At 49.8% G+C, this 17,308-nt stretch overlaps 1 protein-coding gene across 2 annotated transcripts in view; it reads left to right on the forward strand.

Annotated features, from left to right (window-relative positions):
- Positions 1-2,628: 2,628 nt before the first annotated feature.
- The window catches only part of EBF2 (EBF transcription factor 2), a 190,672-nt gene continuing 175,992 nt past the window's right edge, over positions 2,629-17,308 (forward strand). For both annotated transcript variants that reach the window (XM_019659543.1, XM_019659544.1), the window contains exons 1-6: positions 2,629-3,275; positions 5,767-5,923; positions 7,034-7,097; positions 7,391-7,446; positions 7,955-8,028; positions 14,118-14,186. In XM_019659543.1, the coding sequence (XP_019515088.1) occupies positions 3,145-3,275; positions 5,767-5,923; positions 7,034-7,097; positions 7,391-7,446; positions 7,955-8,028; positions 14,118-14,186 (551 nt within the window). In that variant the 5' untranslated portion in view covers positions 2,629-3,144. The remainder of the gene's footprint in view (positions 3,276-5,766; positions 5,924-7,033; positions 7,098-7,390; positions 7,447-7,954; positions 8,029-14,117; positions 14,187-17,308) is intronic.

The raw sequence follows: 17,308 nt of genomic DNA on the forward strand, positions 1-17,308 counted from the left end.
AGCCCGGAACTTCGTCCCAGCCAAGAGGGAATTTAGGCGCCCGCGGCTCGCAGCCCACGTGGCCCCCAGCAGCGCGGCGGCCGTTTGTCCCCAGCGCCCTGCATGGCCGCGGGGAGGACGCCCCTAACGCAGCGGGCGAGGAGCGATGCGGCTGCCCCATCCCCCAGGTCAAAGTTTCGGGGCCAAGGCTTCCCCAAACTACCTTCCACCCGGGCACCTCGGTCCCTGAACTTGCCTCTGGGAGGTGCGGGTGGGGGCGCCCGCCGTGCGCGGCCGTCTGGTTTGGGGCAGGCATCAGGAAACCCGGAGAAAGGACCAATTCATTCGCTTCCTGAGGGGCATAATTTTGGTGGCAGCTGTTGAGGGCGAGAAGAGCCAGCGTCCTCGACCCCGGCTCTGCCCTTTAACCCCAGCCAACCGGGGCCTGAGGGGCAGACGGTCCGGGCCAGACCTGAACCCACTGCTGCCCCGCGGCCCCTTGGGCTGTTCTCGGTTCCTCTTCTGGCCAGCGTCGCGGTGCAGCAAATCAGAGGTCCCTTGAAAAAAACGTTGCGGGGGCTCATCAGCACATCTTTGAGGGACTCACGGGCTGTTCCACACTCTCTTCCAAGGAGCCCGAGGCATTGCCTTTACTGGGCGCAGCCTGCGGACGAGGATGAGAGTGCGTGGTCACTTGAGGTTCAGAGAGATTATAAAGAGAATGAGTGAGGGTAGAAGACTCGGACGCTTAGTTTTTGTAGAGACCGAAAATATTCGTAAAACGTGCATTTAATAGATAATTGCCGAGTTGAAACACAGTAGTTTCATCCCTACAGATTCTCTCCAGCCTTCCTTTCTTTGGACAACTTCTATCTCAGTCGGCTTTTACCGCAGTCGCGGTCCATATTCTGATGCCCAATCGCCTTTCATTGCTCCCCAGCCTCTCTTGTCCGATAATGAGAACCTAGCCAGAGACCTGAGGTAGGGGTGCCACAATCACTCAGAGGCAGGGGATTTCAGTTCTCTGTCCCCCCTTTAAGTCAACTACCCCAAACCCTGGCCCCCGGGTTTGTGCAGAGAGGGTCCGCGCACCCCCTCTCTTCCCATAGGTTTTCAAGCGAAATCTTCACAGTAGAGACCTGCGCTTCCCGAGCGCTATCCACCCGCGTTGTCTGGGGTCGCGCGGTTTGCCCTTGGGGTAGAGTGGAGGCGCAGACCAGTCCCTTTCTCTGGGGAGCGGCATTTTCTGAAAGGGCGAGCTTCCTGTCCGCCCAGGCAAACGAGTTGCCAGGCGCTGTGTCCTCTAGCGGCAAACCCTCGCAGTTCATTTGTGAACGCTCACCTACACCTAAGGGATCTGGTCGGGAGTCAATTCGCGCTTGAATTGGAGTCGCGAGTGCGGAAAGAGTCCTGAATGTAACCCAGGCTTTCGCCAGGGCCCTTTCGGTAATGAGGCCGGGAGGCTCCGGCGCTGTCGCCCGAACTGCGGAACAGCTGATTTGTCTCTTCCACGGCAGATGGTCTTTGAGCACAGATTTGCATTCATTGTCTTCAAATCTGTTTTCGCGCTGGTGTTCTAGATTTCAGCAGCAGATCTATGCACAGATCAGAATACAAAAGGAGAAGCAAGAAAATAACACCCAGCCAGGAGGATTTTTAATAGGCACCGCGAGCTGCCCTGCGTAGTTAAAAAGCCGTCTAGGGTTTCAGCTGTTTGGCGGAGCTGCCGCCGCCTCCCGGCCACCAGCCTGCGGTCAACACCTCGGCGACTGCGCGCCCTGGGCAAAGTTTCCGCAACTCCCCCGCTGCCTCCCTGCAGCTCCTCTGCGGGCTCCCGGGGGCTCCGGGAACTGGGTGGGGAGGGTGGAGGGGGCTCCCGGGACAACGCGAGGTAGCTCTTGCACTCAGCCTGTCACGATCTGTCAGCAACCTCTTATCCGCCCAGGTGGGGCTCTCGCACGCATCCGCCCGGGGGTATTTTCCTTAGCTCCTTGACCGTGTTTCCCGACACTATTTATTTGAATAGCACTTGAGCCTTGCTCTTCCCCACCCCACGTCCCGCTTTCATTCATATATCCTCCTCTCTCAACAACTTGTAAATCGCACACAAAATCTAAGTGTCACCAGTGTCACCATGTTACTCCAGCAGACTTGGGAGAGACGTTCGGGGACCTGGGTTGCTCTGGGGAACGTTTGCACAAAACATAGGTACATGTGGTCACACTCTCCGCTTCTTCGCAAACACGCACACAGCTCCAAGCCCCGGGAATGACTATGCCTTCCAGCAGACTACAAAAACCCGCATCTAGAGGCAGGATCCACCAAGGCTTCCCACTCCCATATCTGGACTGAGCGGGTGCGTCCCAGGCGGCTGAGCCCTGCTACCCCGCTTCAGTACTGGATTTGGGGACCCCCATCCCACGCACGCACACCGAGGACGCAGCGTCCACATCTTGCTGTCCCCTTTCACCTCCCCGACTCCCGGCAACGCCGAGCGTGGCGCGCGCCGCCGGAGGACGTCGGCCCGGCCTGCCCAGGGCCGGCCAATCCCGAGCGTCCATGCAAATGAGGCTCCTTATCGGGGCGCGGCTCCGCCTCCCGCGGCCGGGGCGGTAGTAACCCATTCATGGGGCTCGCGAGCGGCCGCAGCCCGGCTCCGTGGTGCTCGCAGCCACCGCCTCCTCTCGGCTCCGGGTCTTCCCCTTCCTTTTACAACTGATCCTGTTGGGGATTTTTTTTTTTCTAAATTGGAGCGGTGGGGAGGAGAAGGGAGGGGGGGAACAGGAGGAAGGAGAGAGATTAGGCAGCCATCAATCTCCTCCTGTTTCTCCCAGAACAGGTGATGCTTCTAAATTGTGATCACTTTCTGGAGGCAGAACTGCCGCTGCAAGGATGCGAGCGACTTAGGACAGAGGGCCTGAGGCGGCAGATCTGAACTTGCGGAGGAGAAAACCCAAACTTTAACTACATCAGTCCGCACCTCACGCGTGAAGCAAAGTACTGGTTATCTTTTTTTTTTCTTTTCCAAGAGAGACTCAAACTTCAGCACTTGATCCCTGTTTTTTTGGATTGCTTTGGAGGAAACGGTTTGGTGACAGCGTTGGGAACAGTAACGACAGTGTTGTAACTCTTATTTTTAAAGAGACAGTAGATCAGATTTTTTAAATGTTTGGGATTCAAGATACTTTAGGAAGAGGACCAGCTCTGAAAGAGAAATCGCTGGGCGCCGAGATGGATTCGGTCAGGTCCTGGGTCCGGAATGTCGGCGTGGTGGACGCCAATGTCGCGGCGCAGAGGTAACCAGACGGCCGCACAATTACTATGCTCTCAAAGTCTCTAGCTCGTTCGCTCTCTCGCGCTCTCCGCCTCTGTGTGCCCCCCACCCCGCTCGCTCTCTCTCTTTCTCTCTCTCCCCCCATCTGTCGCCCTGGCCCCGCGCGTTGGGGCTCGCCCTCCGCCAGGCAGGTCACTATAGTCAGGGGAACACTTACCCCGCAGCCAACACTCGAGTTTCTCAACTGCCTGGGTCGTTGCGTTTCTCCCCACTCCTTCCCCCCACAGACCACTCTTTTGGGAGGAAAAATAACAAAGTAGCATCCAACGCCTCTCAGCTCAGCTCCTAGTCCTGCGAGGCGGGCTCCGCCCGGAGCCGAGCGTGAGGACCGGAGCTGGCAGCGGCGGCCATCGGAGGAGAGCCGGCTTCCCGGCGGCTCCCAGGTTCCGCCACGCCGCTGGCGAGAGCCTCTCCTGCCGCATCTTGCCGGGCGATTCCTGGAGGCCCCGGAGATGGCGGCGGCGGCGGCGGCGAGAGGAGCGGGAGAGGCCGGAGCGGCTGCCTGGGAAGGCAAAGCGGCCCGGAGCTCTGGGAGGGGGCAGGCTGGAGGGTCCGCTCGCAGAGATAAAACAGTGGGCCAGACGCATGGAGGCGGGGTGAGGGGAGAGAAGATATTAAAGAGAAAAGACGGAGTAACTGGTAGAAGGAAGGAGCCGCAGAAGAAGAAAGGCGAGGCGAGGAGACAGCCGCAAACGCAAGGATCACCAGCTCCCAGTTTTGCTAGTCCCTGAAGTTGACTGTTTCTAAGCGTCCGCGTGCTGAGATGGTCAACGCCTTGTCCAGGGTGCCACCCTGCGAAGACATCCTGGTCCCCCTCCCTCATCACCATTGCTGAGCTGGGATTTGTGGTCTCCACGACCTGGTCTGCAAGAGAAAGCCCTCTTACCCCACCAAAGAACCCACGAACTTCTTCCCACGACTCCCGCCTGTCTATCTGCTCTCCTGGTCATCCCTCTCTAAAAGTCCCAACATCACGCCATGAAACTCCTCCTTTCCTAGCAGGCCACTTCTCCAGGTGTCCCGGGTAAAGCGAACCAGCCGCCACCCTTAGAGGAGAGGAAGCAAAAAGTCGCATCGCTCCGGAGACCAGGGCGGGCGGCGGGTCCCTACCTCCGGCCCGGTCCCTACCTCCTGCCCGAGCCGGGACGCGCCCGCATCCCTCGGACAGATGGCACACCGCGGCGGTGTCTTTTCGCAGCCGTCTGGGGCTCGCTGGGCTGCAGGCGGAGGGAAATCAGGCAGTTCCACAGAGCCTGCTCTGCGGCGCATTTCCTTAGCCGAGCTACTTAAAGACACCTTCCCTACTTTCCTTTTTTCCCTGGATCAAATACCTATTAAAGCTGGAACAGGCAGCTCGGGTAGGGGATTCTAGCAAAATTTTACACACTTCAAGAGTGAAAAGTGCTTGCGCCCTGGGGCACAAGGCCCAGAGATCGCAGCGCCGCGGGGCAGCTCCGGCCATCTGCGCGCTCGCCTGGGCCCCGAGTCTCCTGTTAAAAGTGATCTGGCGGCCAGTTTGCCCACAGCCGCGACAGGCCGGGAGGAAGGTGTGTGCACTCCATATTCTCAAGGGGGACCTCCTGGGTCCTCTAACATGGGTTTCTTAGTCAGCGGGTTTGGCTGGGGCCACCCAGAGATGCGGCGCGAATGGGGATCCCCTTCGGCCCCAAGCGAGGACGTTTCCTCTTAATAAAATTTTGGTTTCTCCAAGCTCAGCAATTCTGGGGGCAGAGCCTCAGTATCACATCGTTCGGGGTGGCCTGTGATCCCTAGTACTTGGTGGCGGGGATTCCACCCTGCCCCTGTCCCGGGCACAACTTTTCGAAAGAACGAGGGAAACACGAGGTGAGGCCTGTCCTTGTCGGACTGAGGCTTGGGCTCTGGGCTTCCAGCCCGCCTCCAGGGTTTTCTCGCCTACCGCCTTTCCGAGATAGCATGGGGGGCGTTGTGGGCAGTTGCACCCGGACAGTTAACTCCAATGAAGATGAAGGAAAAGGGTCACGTCTTCGAAAGTAAGGAGGCGTTTATTCCCCAGCTCCAATTCCCGACCCGGTCGGAGGCCACCTGATAGAACAGATAAGGGCAGCCCGACAGGACAAGACCTGGGTTGCCGCCTTGGGGGACTGCTCCGGGCCTCAGTCCGAAGCCGGGATCCTTTGGCCGCGAATTAAGGCCAGACATTGAGCTGCTGGGCCCTGGGATGCCGGAGGCTGGAACGGGCAGTTGTGGAAGCGGCAGGGGGTATCGGTCCCGTCACCCGACCCCCGTGGCTACTGGGAGTCCTCTAAGGAGTCCCCTCTTCTTAATCTAAATTGAAAAAAGGTCCGAGGGGCCAGAACTCTTGACCCAGGACATGGACCCTTGACCTCTGCAGTGTTGTGTAGGCACATTGGTAACACAGTGTCTTTCTCTCCTTCCCCGTGTCCGGTGTCCCCGTGTCTCTTCCTGCGCAGCGGAGTCGCCCTGTCCCGTGCTCACTTTGAGAAGCAGCCTCCTTCCAACTTGAGGAAATCCAACTTCTTTCACTTCGTCCTGGCGCTTTACGACAGGCAGGGGCAGCCGGTGGAGATTGAGCGCACAGCCTTCGTGGACTTTGTGGAGAACGACAAAGTAAGCGGAGGCCCCCCTCTGCCCCTCCCGGCCTAATAACTACCTCCTTGAAAAGCACTAGAGATGTCCATCTGTCACTCACGACACTTTTCCGTTCACATTATCAGGGATGATAAATCGAGGCTTCTCACTCTCAGCCCCTAAATCAGTCGATTTCCCTGCACCTCCTCCTGCCCCCCACTCCGCACCATGCGCTTCCTCGGGCGCTGGTGACTGCGCACCCAGCCCAGGGGTCATTAGCAGGACCTGGTCAGGGACTGATTGCGCAGCAAACGCCCTTCCAACTGAAGCGTAGTGTAAAGGTACACCCAAGGCAGCTGCGGCCCTTTTTCATGTTATTTGTTTGTTTGTTGTTTTGCACCTGCTGGCACCCACAGAGTGGGTAGGTACCAGGTAGAAACCCAGAGCCTAGCCTTGGCTGGTTTTCCCCGCCAAACCCTATCCTCCCACTCTCGCTCCCCAAGGAAGCACCACTCCCAACCCAGACCTGCGTGTGAGGCTGCATTTGATCGCAAAGGAAGCCGATATGTGCGGATAGAAAAGCCTCTTGCCCTCCCTGGGCCTCAGTCTCCTCTACTGTACAACGCGAGCTTTACAGCAGGCGCTCCAGAGGTCCCTCTTGAACCTGGGCCTCAGTCCCTGCAGCTGCTAGCCCCGGAGGCACCGGTCCTGGTGGGATAGGGCCCAGTGCTGCCCTTCTATATGACAGGTCCCTTTACCTTTCTGCCAAGAGGAGCCTTGTGGCTACCAAAAGATGGACAGAGCCTGGTGGGTTTGGTGGGGACTGTTTAAAGGCAGCCTTGGTGCAGTGTCTGGTGGTTGCGACTTGGGGTGTGTGTGTGTGTGTGTGTCCGTACTTCTGAGGACATTTTTAAGGGAGAGAGACAGAGGATTGGAGAGGGTCAAGTGGCCACGAGCCTTGGCAAGGTTTGGAGGTGGTCCTTTGGCAGAAGCTCCTGCCCTTTGACCTGGGGCTGGGCAGGGGGTTGTTCAAAGCTACCGGGCGAAGGGGGAGAAAGGCAACTAGAGAAGCGTAGGGACGTGCTGTCTTCTCTTTCCCTCGTTTGGGGGGCCGGAAAACAAGGGATTCAAACCCACCTGTTTTTTCAGGAACAAGGCAACGAGAAGACCAACAACGGCACCCACTACAAGTTACAGCTCCTCTACAGCAACGGTGAGCGGCCTGCTTCCTCTGTGTTAAGGCATCCGCATGTGTCCCTTTTAAGGAAAGCAGTTGACTTTGTCCAGGTCACTTGCAGGCAGCCTCAGGCCTAGGGAGAGGAGGGCTTTGGGAGGCCCAGACAGGGCCTGAGGCATGGGTGGGTGTTCTTTGCCCCTAGGATAGTTCAGCCTGCGGCAGACCCACAGCCCCTGGTGGCTGCCTGGGCCTGGTGGCATGCCTGGGACAGGTTGGGGGCCGGGTGGGGCTCTGCGGCCCTCATCCCATGCCTGTCCCCTCCCCTGCAGGCGTCCGCACGGAGCAGGACCTGTACGTCAGGCTCATTGACTCGGTCACCAAGCAGGTGAGCCCTGCGGTCTACTCCTTCCCTTCTCCGGGGGCCTCCCACCCCCACTTGTCCCTGACCTACCCCACCTTCCATAAATTCCTGGGTCAGACTGCACATGTCCCTTCGTATCAACTCGCACCTTGACCACTCTGGGGAAAAAATAAATGGCCCCCTCTCTTTCCAATTGTTTTGTTTCTTTCTGGCTGGGGAGATGCTGGGGGTGAGGGGAGGCGAACAAAGAGGTGAAAAGAGGAAGCAATTATTGGGAGATTCAGTTTCCCCAAACATTGCCTTTTGCAAAAACTATGTCCTCACGGGGCAAACTTGTCTATTATTATTTCGCTTGAGTTAGTTAGCCAGGCCACAGCTCGGGCTCTGTGCTGCCAGCGGGCACTCCTAATGAAGTAGTGGGCAGTGAGAGGAAAACTGACTCTGTGCTTGTTTTAAAGCCCCTTTTCTTTTTCTCCGCCACCCCCTCCCACGCCTCTCACTTCTTCCCTTCCGGCCCTCGCATCCTTCGCAGCCCATAGCTTACGAGGGACAAAATAAGAATCCGGAAATGTGCCGAGTTCTCCTGACACACGAAGTCATGTGCAGGTAAGAGCCGCTTTGTCCTGCGGGCTTCGCTGGCAAGCGGGGCAGGAAAGCGGGGGCCCGCCGCTCACGGGAGTCGAGCCGGGGCACAGATTTGCAGGAGTGACGGCTCGCAGGGCGGGAGGTTGATTCACTAGAATTCCTACTTACTGGCCAGGTTCTTAGAGCATTTAGAAAAGATAAACCAGAACGACGCAGGATTCCGTCCCCAGGCATCTCAGGAGTTTCCTCCCGGTGTGGACAGTCTCTGCTCACCAGCAGTAGGTGGCAGCGCCGGGAGGCGCGGGGTAGCCCCTGGCCAAATTTGGGATTGGGACTTTTCCCTGGATGGATCTTCGCCGCAGGCCTGTCCTTAAGGCTCAGTTCCTGCCTGTCCGGCCGCGCTCCATGTAGATTTCCAGGAGGGGCCACTTGTGGCATTACCGAAGCAAAGCACTGGAACGAGGGGAAGCCTGGGCGAGGGACCACCGGAGGGTCCAGCAGCCCATTTGGCAGGGCGGCCCCCTCCAGACAGCTGAGGCACCTGTGATGCAGAAGCATTTGCTTCCTATAGGGTTGTTGCTTCTCTGGTGATTTCTTGAGTCAGGGGAGTTTCTTAGGTCAGGAGGAACTACAGGAGAGAAAGATAAGTGGGGTTACCCACTAGTGGGTGGATGGGGCAAGAGTGGGTCCCATCTAGGAGATCTGGGGTCTGGAGCAACAGCTGGATTCTGATGGCCAAGTCGTGAGAGGTACAGTCTACTCGAATTCCTGCACCTTTTTCCATCTTTCCAGAGAGCAATCCATTCCATTTTGAGTCTTTTCTTCTGCCTGACTAGAAGAAAATAAAAAATTAGAAGAAATTCATCCACATACGTATTCTTTCAGCAGACATTTATCAAGTGCCTACTATGTGCCATGTATTGGGAAATCCCACGGCAACCCAGAAAGGATATAAAAAGGCAACTCTGGGAAGAGGTGGTGATTTTACTATGAAAATGTCAATGTTTATTCCATACACGATGTTTTCTGCCTCCAAAATCTCTGATGGAAGAGAAAGCCTCTGTTCTTCCTCACGCCACTATTGCTTCAGTGAATGTCTTCCAACTCCAAACTCGCTAGTTTTGTATAATTGCTGGCCGGCCGATGTAGTTTGGACTGTTTCATGGTCAGCTCCTGGCAGCACCATTTCCCTCCCAACCCAGTCAGGAAGAAACATAACAATCAGACATGTTTGTTTTGGTGTTGACCAAGTATTAGAAAAACAAACTTTGCCAAATGCAAGGTTCAACTCTGCCAGTGGCCTCAGCTGAGGGGGTCCAGGACTTCCTTGCCTGAGTAGCTGGGTGAGGCATTGGGCGATGGAGTAAGCACAGAACTACTTCATTATCTCGATAGATTCGTTCAGAAAGTAAATACAATTCCAAGATGAACTTGCATGGAATATCTAGATTAAACAGTCAAAACACTGATTCAGTTGGCTAAATGGAGGGTGCTTTTAAAAAAAATTCCTATTTATAGTTTTAAATGTCATTGTTTGGATAGATTATCTTAAAAGAAAAGAAAAGAAAACCCCAAACTAGCCTATTGTCTGAGGAATTATATGTTATCACTTTAAATAATACTTGCACGACCGACCCATCCAGCTGTAGTTAAAGCTGACATTTTTATTTTTAAGCCCAATCAAATCCTCCTCATTTTATGCTGTTTAAGTAGCAGCATCAATTTTTAAAGCCTCTAGTTTAGTCTGCATTAGCAACACAATATAAAAATTTAATGTACTGTAACTTCTTTGCATTTGAGACCTGGGAAGAGATGCTCTGCTATTTTCTTCCCAAACTCGAATTTAAAACAAATATTAATTATGGGTAAATGAATGATCCGTTGGATGGGTACTGTGTCTGGTGCGTGTGTGTGTGTGTGTGTGTGTGTGTGTGTGTGTTTGTGTGTGTGTGTGTGTGTATTTTGGGAGATGAACTGGGGTAATGGCAAATATTGGATGCATCTACAAGGGAAGTTCTCTTTCAGTGTGTCAGTCTGAGCTGGTTGATTTTCCAGTAAGGGGAAAAAGTTTCTTCACCCACGTTTTAGGAGCCAGTTATAGCAGTCAATGATTGAGGGATGAATCAGATGCCCTGTTTCTCGGTGGTTATTGCACACATTTACTTTCATTTGCATGGTGTTCTAGGGCATACCTGGAAAATTTCCCTGACTGGTTTTATGTTCTGTGATCTTCAGTCAGAAAGCTCGTAAATTGGTGTTTAGCTTTGAGGAGGGGAATAAAATCCATCTCTTCGCAAATAACTTTTTGTCCTTCCTCCAACTGTCTTTGCTCCCCTCTTCCCTGCTTTAGTTCATTTTGCCAATTATTAGCAAGGAGAAATCTAGTTGTTATGTCGCTGCCAGCCACCCCTGTGCCCTCAATGCTCAGAGGGTTAAAAGATATTATAATTTGAACAGAAGTCGTCTCAAGGCCTACAGCTGGCTAATAACAGAGTTGTATTGAGCGCGAGCAAACCCCACAGCTGTGACTTTTCGCCACAAGGCGCAGGCTAGACAGAGCCCTAATCAGATGGGCCAGCCGGGCAGTGGGGCCAGAGTCTTTATCGGCCAGATGGTGTGAATTTAGACACTTTTGTTATGCAATCGCAGGGAGGAGTTGGGGAGAAGAAAACAAAACAAAAGCCACCATGCTGTGCGCTTATTTGAGTTTGAAATTAGAGACAGATTTTTGAAAGTTGAGGGTTGAATTTTAAAAACGATTTTGGAGGGGAAAGGGCACACTCGCTTTTCTTGAGCCGTTTGGCTGACTGGACACCCTGTGTCCATGGCTGGGGCTTTTTTCCTTCTCCAGCCATTCCTTTCCCACCTTATTTTGCCCTTTCTGCAAAATGCAGGCAAGATTCAGGATTAGGATAAAATTTCTCATATTTCCTCCCCACCCCCCATCCCCAATTTGTTTTCTCTTTTTCTCTCTCTGAAGACTCCATAAAGAGATAGGGAGGATGAAAGAGGCCTGTAAGCAAATTGAGAATTTTTCAGGTAAAATGTTCTCCAAATAAGTACCAGAATAAATTAAACCAAACTGAGCCAACAAACCCGGGAGCAGAGGAAGAGGCTTCATTTTCATTCATTAGGAAAAAGAGGCACTTCTGAGCCTCTCTGTGGTAGTTAGAGACACCATCTTAACCTAGTGCCAAGTTCAGTTTCCTCTTCTCTTTGTTTAATTTTTTCCCCTTCTTTTCCTTTTTTATAGTCTCGTTCAGTTTTAAAAAACACTTCTCAGGAACATCAGACTTAAGAGACTTGCTTGTTAGGAAATAACCCTAAAAAGCCTTTTAAATAAAGTAGCCGAGCCTGAAGTTGGTCACTCAGCCTTTATCCATCCAGCAAAGGGACGGGAGGACTGAGTTTGTTATCTGAGTAATTCAGGGTCCAGTTCCTTAACATCCACATACCTGATCCCAAAGCGACTGTCTGGGGAATGTGGGTTCATGAATATCTTCCACTCCCTACTTTCCTTTGCTTATGTTAATATTGCTGGCGCAAGGACTGAATGTCATTTAAGAAACCCAATAAAGAATAACTAGGACATCTTGATGAGACCTTTTCTTTTAAGAAAAGAAGAAAAAAAAAGAATTAGTTTTGGCTAACCCAGAGAAATTTTAAGAAGGGCTCAAATGGGGTAAATACAACCCACTCCTATTATTTTTATGCGTTTACTATTAGAGTGCAACAGCTGAGTATCTTCCACATCTTTTCTGTGCTATTAAAATGAGAGATTATCCTTGAAGATGTTACTGTTGGAGAATGGAAGATTGGGTCTTGAAGTTTCTCTGCATTTTCTTTGAATATCATTTCCTTCCCCGAGTCCATTCCCCACATTGTATTACACTGGCACCAAGCTTACATTTTTATCTGTTTTTCTTTTCCTCCAGAGAAAATCCCCATGGAAAGCAGCTGAATTCAGCTGAACAATTTTGCAAACTTACTCGGCTTCCTCAGAGTCATTCCTTCTCAAACTAAACAGATTGGAACATGCTGACAGTTTGTGCTCTTGGAATTAAATTGTGCCCAGCATCAAACACAAACAAACATGCTTGTGATGTCAAAGGGGAGTCTAGGTGGAGGGCTTTAGGTAACTAGCACGTGTGGGGCTTTTGAAAGCATGTTGCTAAGAAAAATGGTTTGCCTGAGCTGCAAAGGTATTACCTTGACATAAGCAACAGAGAAAGAAGTGGGAGATTGCAATGGGTGGAGGGTAGGAGCTGGGAAGAAAGACAGGGCTTTGGGAGATCGGAGAGCAGCTGGCCAGCATTTTTATTGGTGTTAATCTTGGGATGGACTGAAATTTTAAAAGTTAAGACCTAATATAATTTCAAAAGCAAATATTATTTCAGAAAGTCTCAGGGGGTAAACTCTGGTTTTTGAGAAAGTTGAGACAATTTTTCTTTTACTTCCTAGTAATTTGATTAAATTTCTTAAAACCTCATTGTGCCCGTTCGGTGAAAGTTTTTTTTTTTTTTTTTAGCATCTCTCAAGTATATTCTCCTTTTTGAGAATGATAGATTTGTTCATCAAATTGTCCACAGATCCCTGCACAAGAGAGAGAGACTTTGAAGGTTTTAAAATATTTGTTTGTTTGTAATTCTGTTGAGGACCAGAAAGGGCAGGAGGACTGCAGAGAACCAGAAAGCAAATCTGTGACTCGGCTGTGTTAGGCCTTTGCGCCCCTGTTGCCACATGGCTTCCTTCTTTTCCTTATCCTGTCATCGCTTTCAGAGGATGCTCAGGGAATCTCATAGCCTCATGAACTTAAACCTAGAAGGGACTCTGGAGATAATCTAGCCTAAGATTTTAATTTTATATATAGGGAGGCAAAGCCCAGTGGGGTTAAAGAGATTAGACTAAATTCACACAGCTGCTTTGGGACAGAGTTGGATTAGGCGCCAGAGTCCTGATTCCCACTCCAACAGTTTTTCTGTGGGGCTGTATCACTCTTAAGCTACAGAGAAACTATCATGAAAAGGGCGGTGCTTACATCTAGTTTTGATGTTGCAAATGTTTACTAGACATATTCTCCAACACGGTGTGTGGTAATGCCTTTAGTATAAGCCATATCAAGGCTACATCTTTAGCCAACCACAGTCAATGACGGACCGTGTGTTTGAATGAACTGAGAGGTATTCAGAAGCCTGTGGCCCTGACAAGCAGCAGTGGGGCAACACGGAGAGGGTATTTTTGAGGGCTTCCTTGCCACCAAGCTTCCTTTGCCCTTCTCACATTTGTCTAGGTCTTCCATATAGGCACCGTTGGATTGGAGTGTTTTGCTCTCTGCCTCAGGTCCTTTGGAGTTCTTGCTCCCTGTAGTAATTGTTCTAGGGCCTCTCCTTTTTCTCTCCCATTTCTCCAGCATCTACCAGGTGCCCAACACTGCAAGGTGCAAGTCTTGGGAGACAGAGTTTTCAAGTTGGGACTTTCCATTCTGGTCTTGGTGAAAATGACTGGAGTTATCATCTTACAGCTTTCTGCCTCATTTTCTTCCTATTTTAAAATGTACACCATAGTTCTGTTCTTCCTCTTTCAATTTTAGAAAATGATCAAAATGAATGAGAGAATGACTAAAGTTTATAAAGACCACTGAATTCTCTGGAAAAAGATGTTATGTAAATAAGGTTGGAAAATAATCCAGGCAGCTACTCATGGTCTATTTTATACATTTTCCTTCCCCCTCTTTCTTCAAATAGTTATTAAGACACAAAGATCTAAAATATACAGTCATAAAATCATTCAACACTGAGCTAGAAATAACCTGATAGATCTTGAAATCCAACTGTCCATGGTTCAGATTACAAATATGGCTCTTGGGAAAGTTGTTATTTGCTGAGAACTACCCAGTTTCTAAGTCACAGAGTGAGAATTTGAATGAGTATCTTTGGGCTTCAAGTTCAGTGTTGTTTTTACACATGGCCATAAATTCTGCTTTTAAGCAGCTGCTAGTGAAGAAGCTACCTAGGGCACATTTTTGTGAACATTCTCACATTGTATGCTCATTGTATTTACTTGATTTTAACACATTTCTTTTACTCTTTTGGTTCTTTCCCAATCTACAGTCGATGTTGCGAAAAGAAAAGTTGTGGAAACCGAAATGAGACTCCTTCAGATCCTGTCATCATCGACAGGTAAGGGAAAAAAGTGATTAAAAAAAAATCATTTCTAGTTTTTTTCTTTTGTGAATCTCAACTCTGAGTACTGATCACTTGGGCTTTGCTGTAAGGTTAGTTTCATGTTATCTTCAAGGCATGACACTAGTTCAACATGTATTTTCTTGTTCTGGTTGGCCTTTCTTGGAAGAAGTCAGAACCTTCATTTTTGAACACTTGTCTCTAAACGTGTGATGGGATTCTTTTCCAGGTACACTGGCTTCAGCCTAATAAGGAGTGTGTGGATGGTAAAGGATGGTAAAGAGTGCCATCTTGCTGGCAGGGCAGGGCCTCAATCAGTTTCCTAGAAGAGGAGGTGTACCCCAAGTTAAGCGGCAACCCCTTTATCATTCTCAGTGATTGCTGTTGGGCTTAAAGACTTCCAATTTAGATTACGGTTTAGGGGATTATGACAAGCTCTCTACTGCACTGAGGGAGATTCCCTTCTACCACAGAGGATTGCATTCGGGGTTCTATGTTATATTCAGAATGGGAAATATTCTTTGGGACGAGATGCTAATTCACTGAAATGTGACTTCAGCATCCTCAGCTGTCTGTTTTTATGATTGGAAACAGAACTTATAAACCAACGAAGAAATACCAAATTAACTTCCAGCAATCATGTAATTTTTAAGAAATCCCATATTCCCACCCCTAATTTTTTCTCTTTCGTTAAAAAACGGAATAATTCCCTATTGCTTCTTTCTTTGGGTTTTCATGTTTCTAGCCAGGTCCTGAAATGGATTGGAGAGACCACAGTCTCCAAAGTTGTTATTCCAATATTCCAATGAATTCTCAGTTGGGAGAATGGAACCTCTGGCATTCTTCCCAGAAAGCCAGCTTGGTTTCTTTGTAGAAAGTGTAGCATAGCCCTAGGAAGGAGGAGGCTGGAATTCTGATTCTGTCCTAGCTTCTGACCTTGGACGAAGCACTCAGCATCTCTGCACTTCAATAGGATAATGGAGGGGAGATGTGGAGGGTACTGCCTGCTTCTGTAGGTTTCAGGAGGCTACTGAAATAGCCATGGCAGTTCTGCAGCATTCTCTGAGATCCTTAGAAGAGGATGACAGCCAAACAGGAAACGTTGGTTGGGTGTGTGTGATGACTTTGCCATCGTAGGAGGTTCAGGTGAGACCAATTTGAGGGAACTCTATGGAATTTCTTTTCTTTTTTTTTTCTGAAAGTGCATAGAAGCTTAAAATGAAAGGGTTATAAGAACTCTTTGGGGTCAGCCCTCATCCTTATTTGACGGATGAAGAGACCGAACCTGGGAAGAGTGACATGAGTTGCCCATGTTTACACAGCTGGCTGGAGCAGAGCTGGCACTCACTAGAAAACAGTTGTCCTTACTTCTGGGCCTGGGCTCCTCTGACTGCCACAACTGCCTTCTCCCAGCGCTCTCTGTCCTAACTTATGTGAGTTGGGTTGCTGATCGCACGTGACCTTGTTTCCCAACTTCCCAGGATGCCCTCAGGATCCTCGTGGGGAATAATAATAATTGAAGGATATGAGAGCAGCCTAGACACCCATCCATTCCTTTTCAGGCGTGTGCAGTGAGCTTACTAATCTTCATCTAGTCTTTTTCACTAACTTTCGCTGCCCTTCCAAGAAGGCACTCTAACCTCATGATTGTTCCATCTTTTCTTGTAATAAACACCCCATAAACCAGCTTTAGAAATGTTTGCAAACCTGTAAATGGCAACGGGCACCTTATGTCTCATAAGCGCATGTCCTATTGACTCTGCCCTCATCAGCCGTTTTTACTGTAAGAGGCTACATAGAACCTGCTCCCACAGATAAAGCTGAACACATTATGTTTTCTCCCTATGAATACGCATGTTACACGTACAAAAGAAAGTAATCTTTTTCGCATCGATGAAAGGATTTTCATATTTCCTTCATTGTTTGTGCCAGAATGCCTAAATACTTCCGAGAAGGCGGAAACTGTATCTTGGCTGCATAGTATGGAGCTCTGTGTGACGGTGACATTTATTTTCACTATCCTATCACAATAAAACAGCCCAGTGATGTCTCTGCATCACTTGAAATATGTGTTACGAAATGTTGCGCGTCTCTACACACATACCAAAGGGTACTGTAAATTGATCAGCATCAGGTTTTTAGAGAATCCATTTAATTATAAACAGATGTATTTGTTCAGCTTATTCATCGTAGGACTTTTGTTTAAGATATTGTTCTCTTACCAGAATCTTGTCTTATTGCTCCTGGATGTCTTTTGGGCTTACCTTAGCCTTTTCCCCTTCATATGTGAAAGTGAAAGGGGATGAAGTCTGGTTTCCATTTGTGGGAGGTAGGATGGGTGGTTTGTATCATCAGGGGTTTGGTTGAGCTGTGCATCTGGTCCCTAGGTTCAACGCCTGATGACTTGGAGATGTTGAGATCACCCAGGAGCACCAAAAGGGTGCAAAGTAGTCTATTTTGGATTTCCTCTGAGTAAATATAGAACTCTCTTCTTTGCCCTTGTTCCTATAATGCCGACTAATTATCTCCTCCCCCTTCTTGCTCAGTCTAACCAGATGCAGTTAATTTACACTGTCTCTCTCTGAGTTTTCTCTCACAACAGGCACGCTCCACTCTGACTCCAGGGAACCCTGTTTATTCCCTTGGAATTGAGCATGTTCAGGGGAGGAGGAGAGGAGGCACAAGCGTGGTTCCCAAACTTTTCACCACCAAAGACCCCTTTTATTTTTTCCTTGGTGAGCCCAGGGTTTTGCAAGATTTTGCCTGCCAAACTGCAGTTAGCAAGTAATAAGTCAGCTGTAATTCCATTTTTATGAATCAAAGACACATACCAGAATGGGAAGGAAAAATCTCATCCCCGATATTCCCTTGATCTCATCAATGGCCAATCAGAGTTTTTGATCCGGATGAGACATGATATGTCATGTTACCACACTGACACGATAGACTTTCAGCTCAAACACAAAACAAATTGACCTTTCACTTAGCCCATGTGACCACATCCTGGACAGATATTCAGTTTCTAAAAGGCTGCTTGAAGTATAAAAAATAGCTTTTGCTACCTTGTGGCCCCTTAATTGAATATCATTGGATTTACAATAGGGAGGCCCCCACAGAGA

The sequence above is a fragment of the Hipposideros armiger genome, unplaced genomic scaffold (genome assembly GCF_001890085.2).
Source record: "Hipposideros armiger isolate ML-2016 unplaced genomic scaffold, ASM189008v1 scaffold_301, whole genome shotgun sequence".
NCBI lineage: Eukaryota > Metazoa > Chordata > Mammalia > Chiroptera > Hipposideridae > Hipposideros > Hipposideros armiger.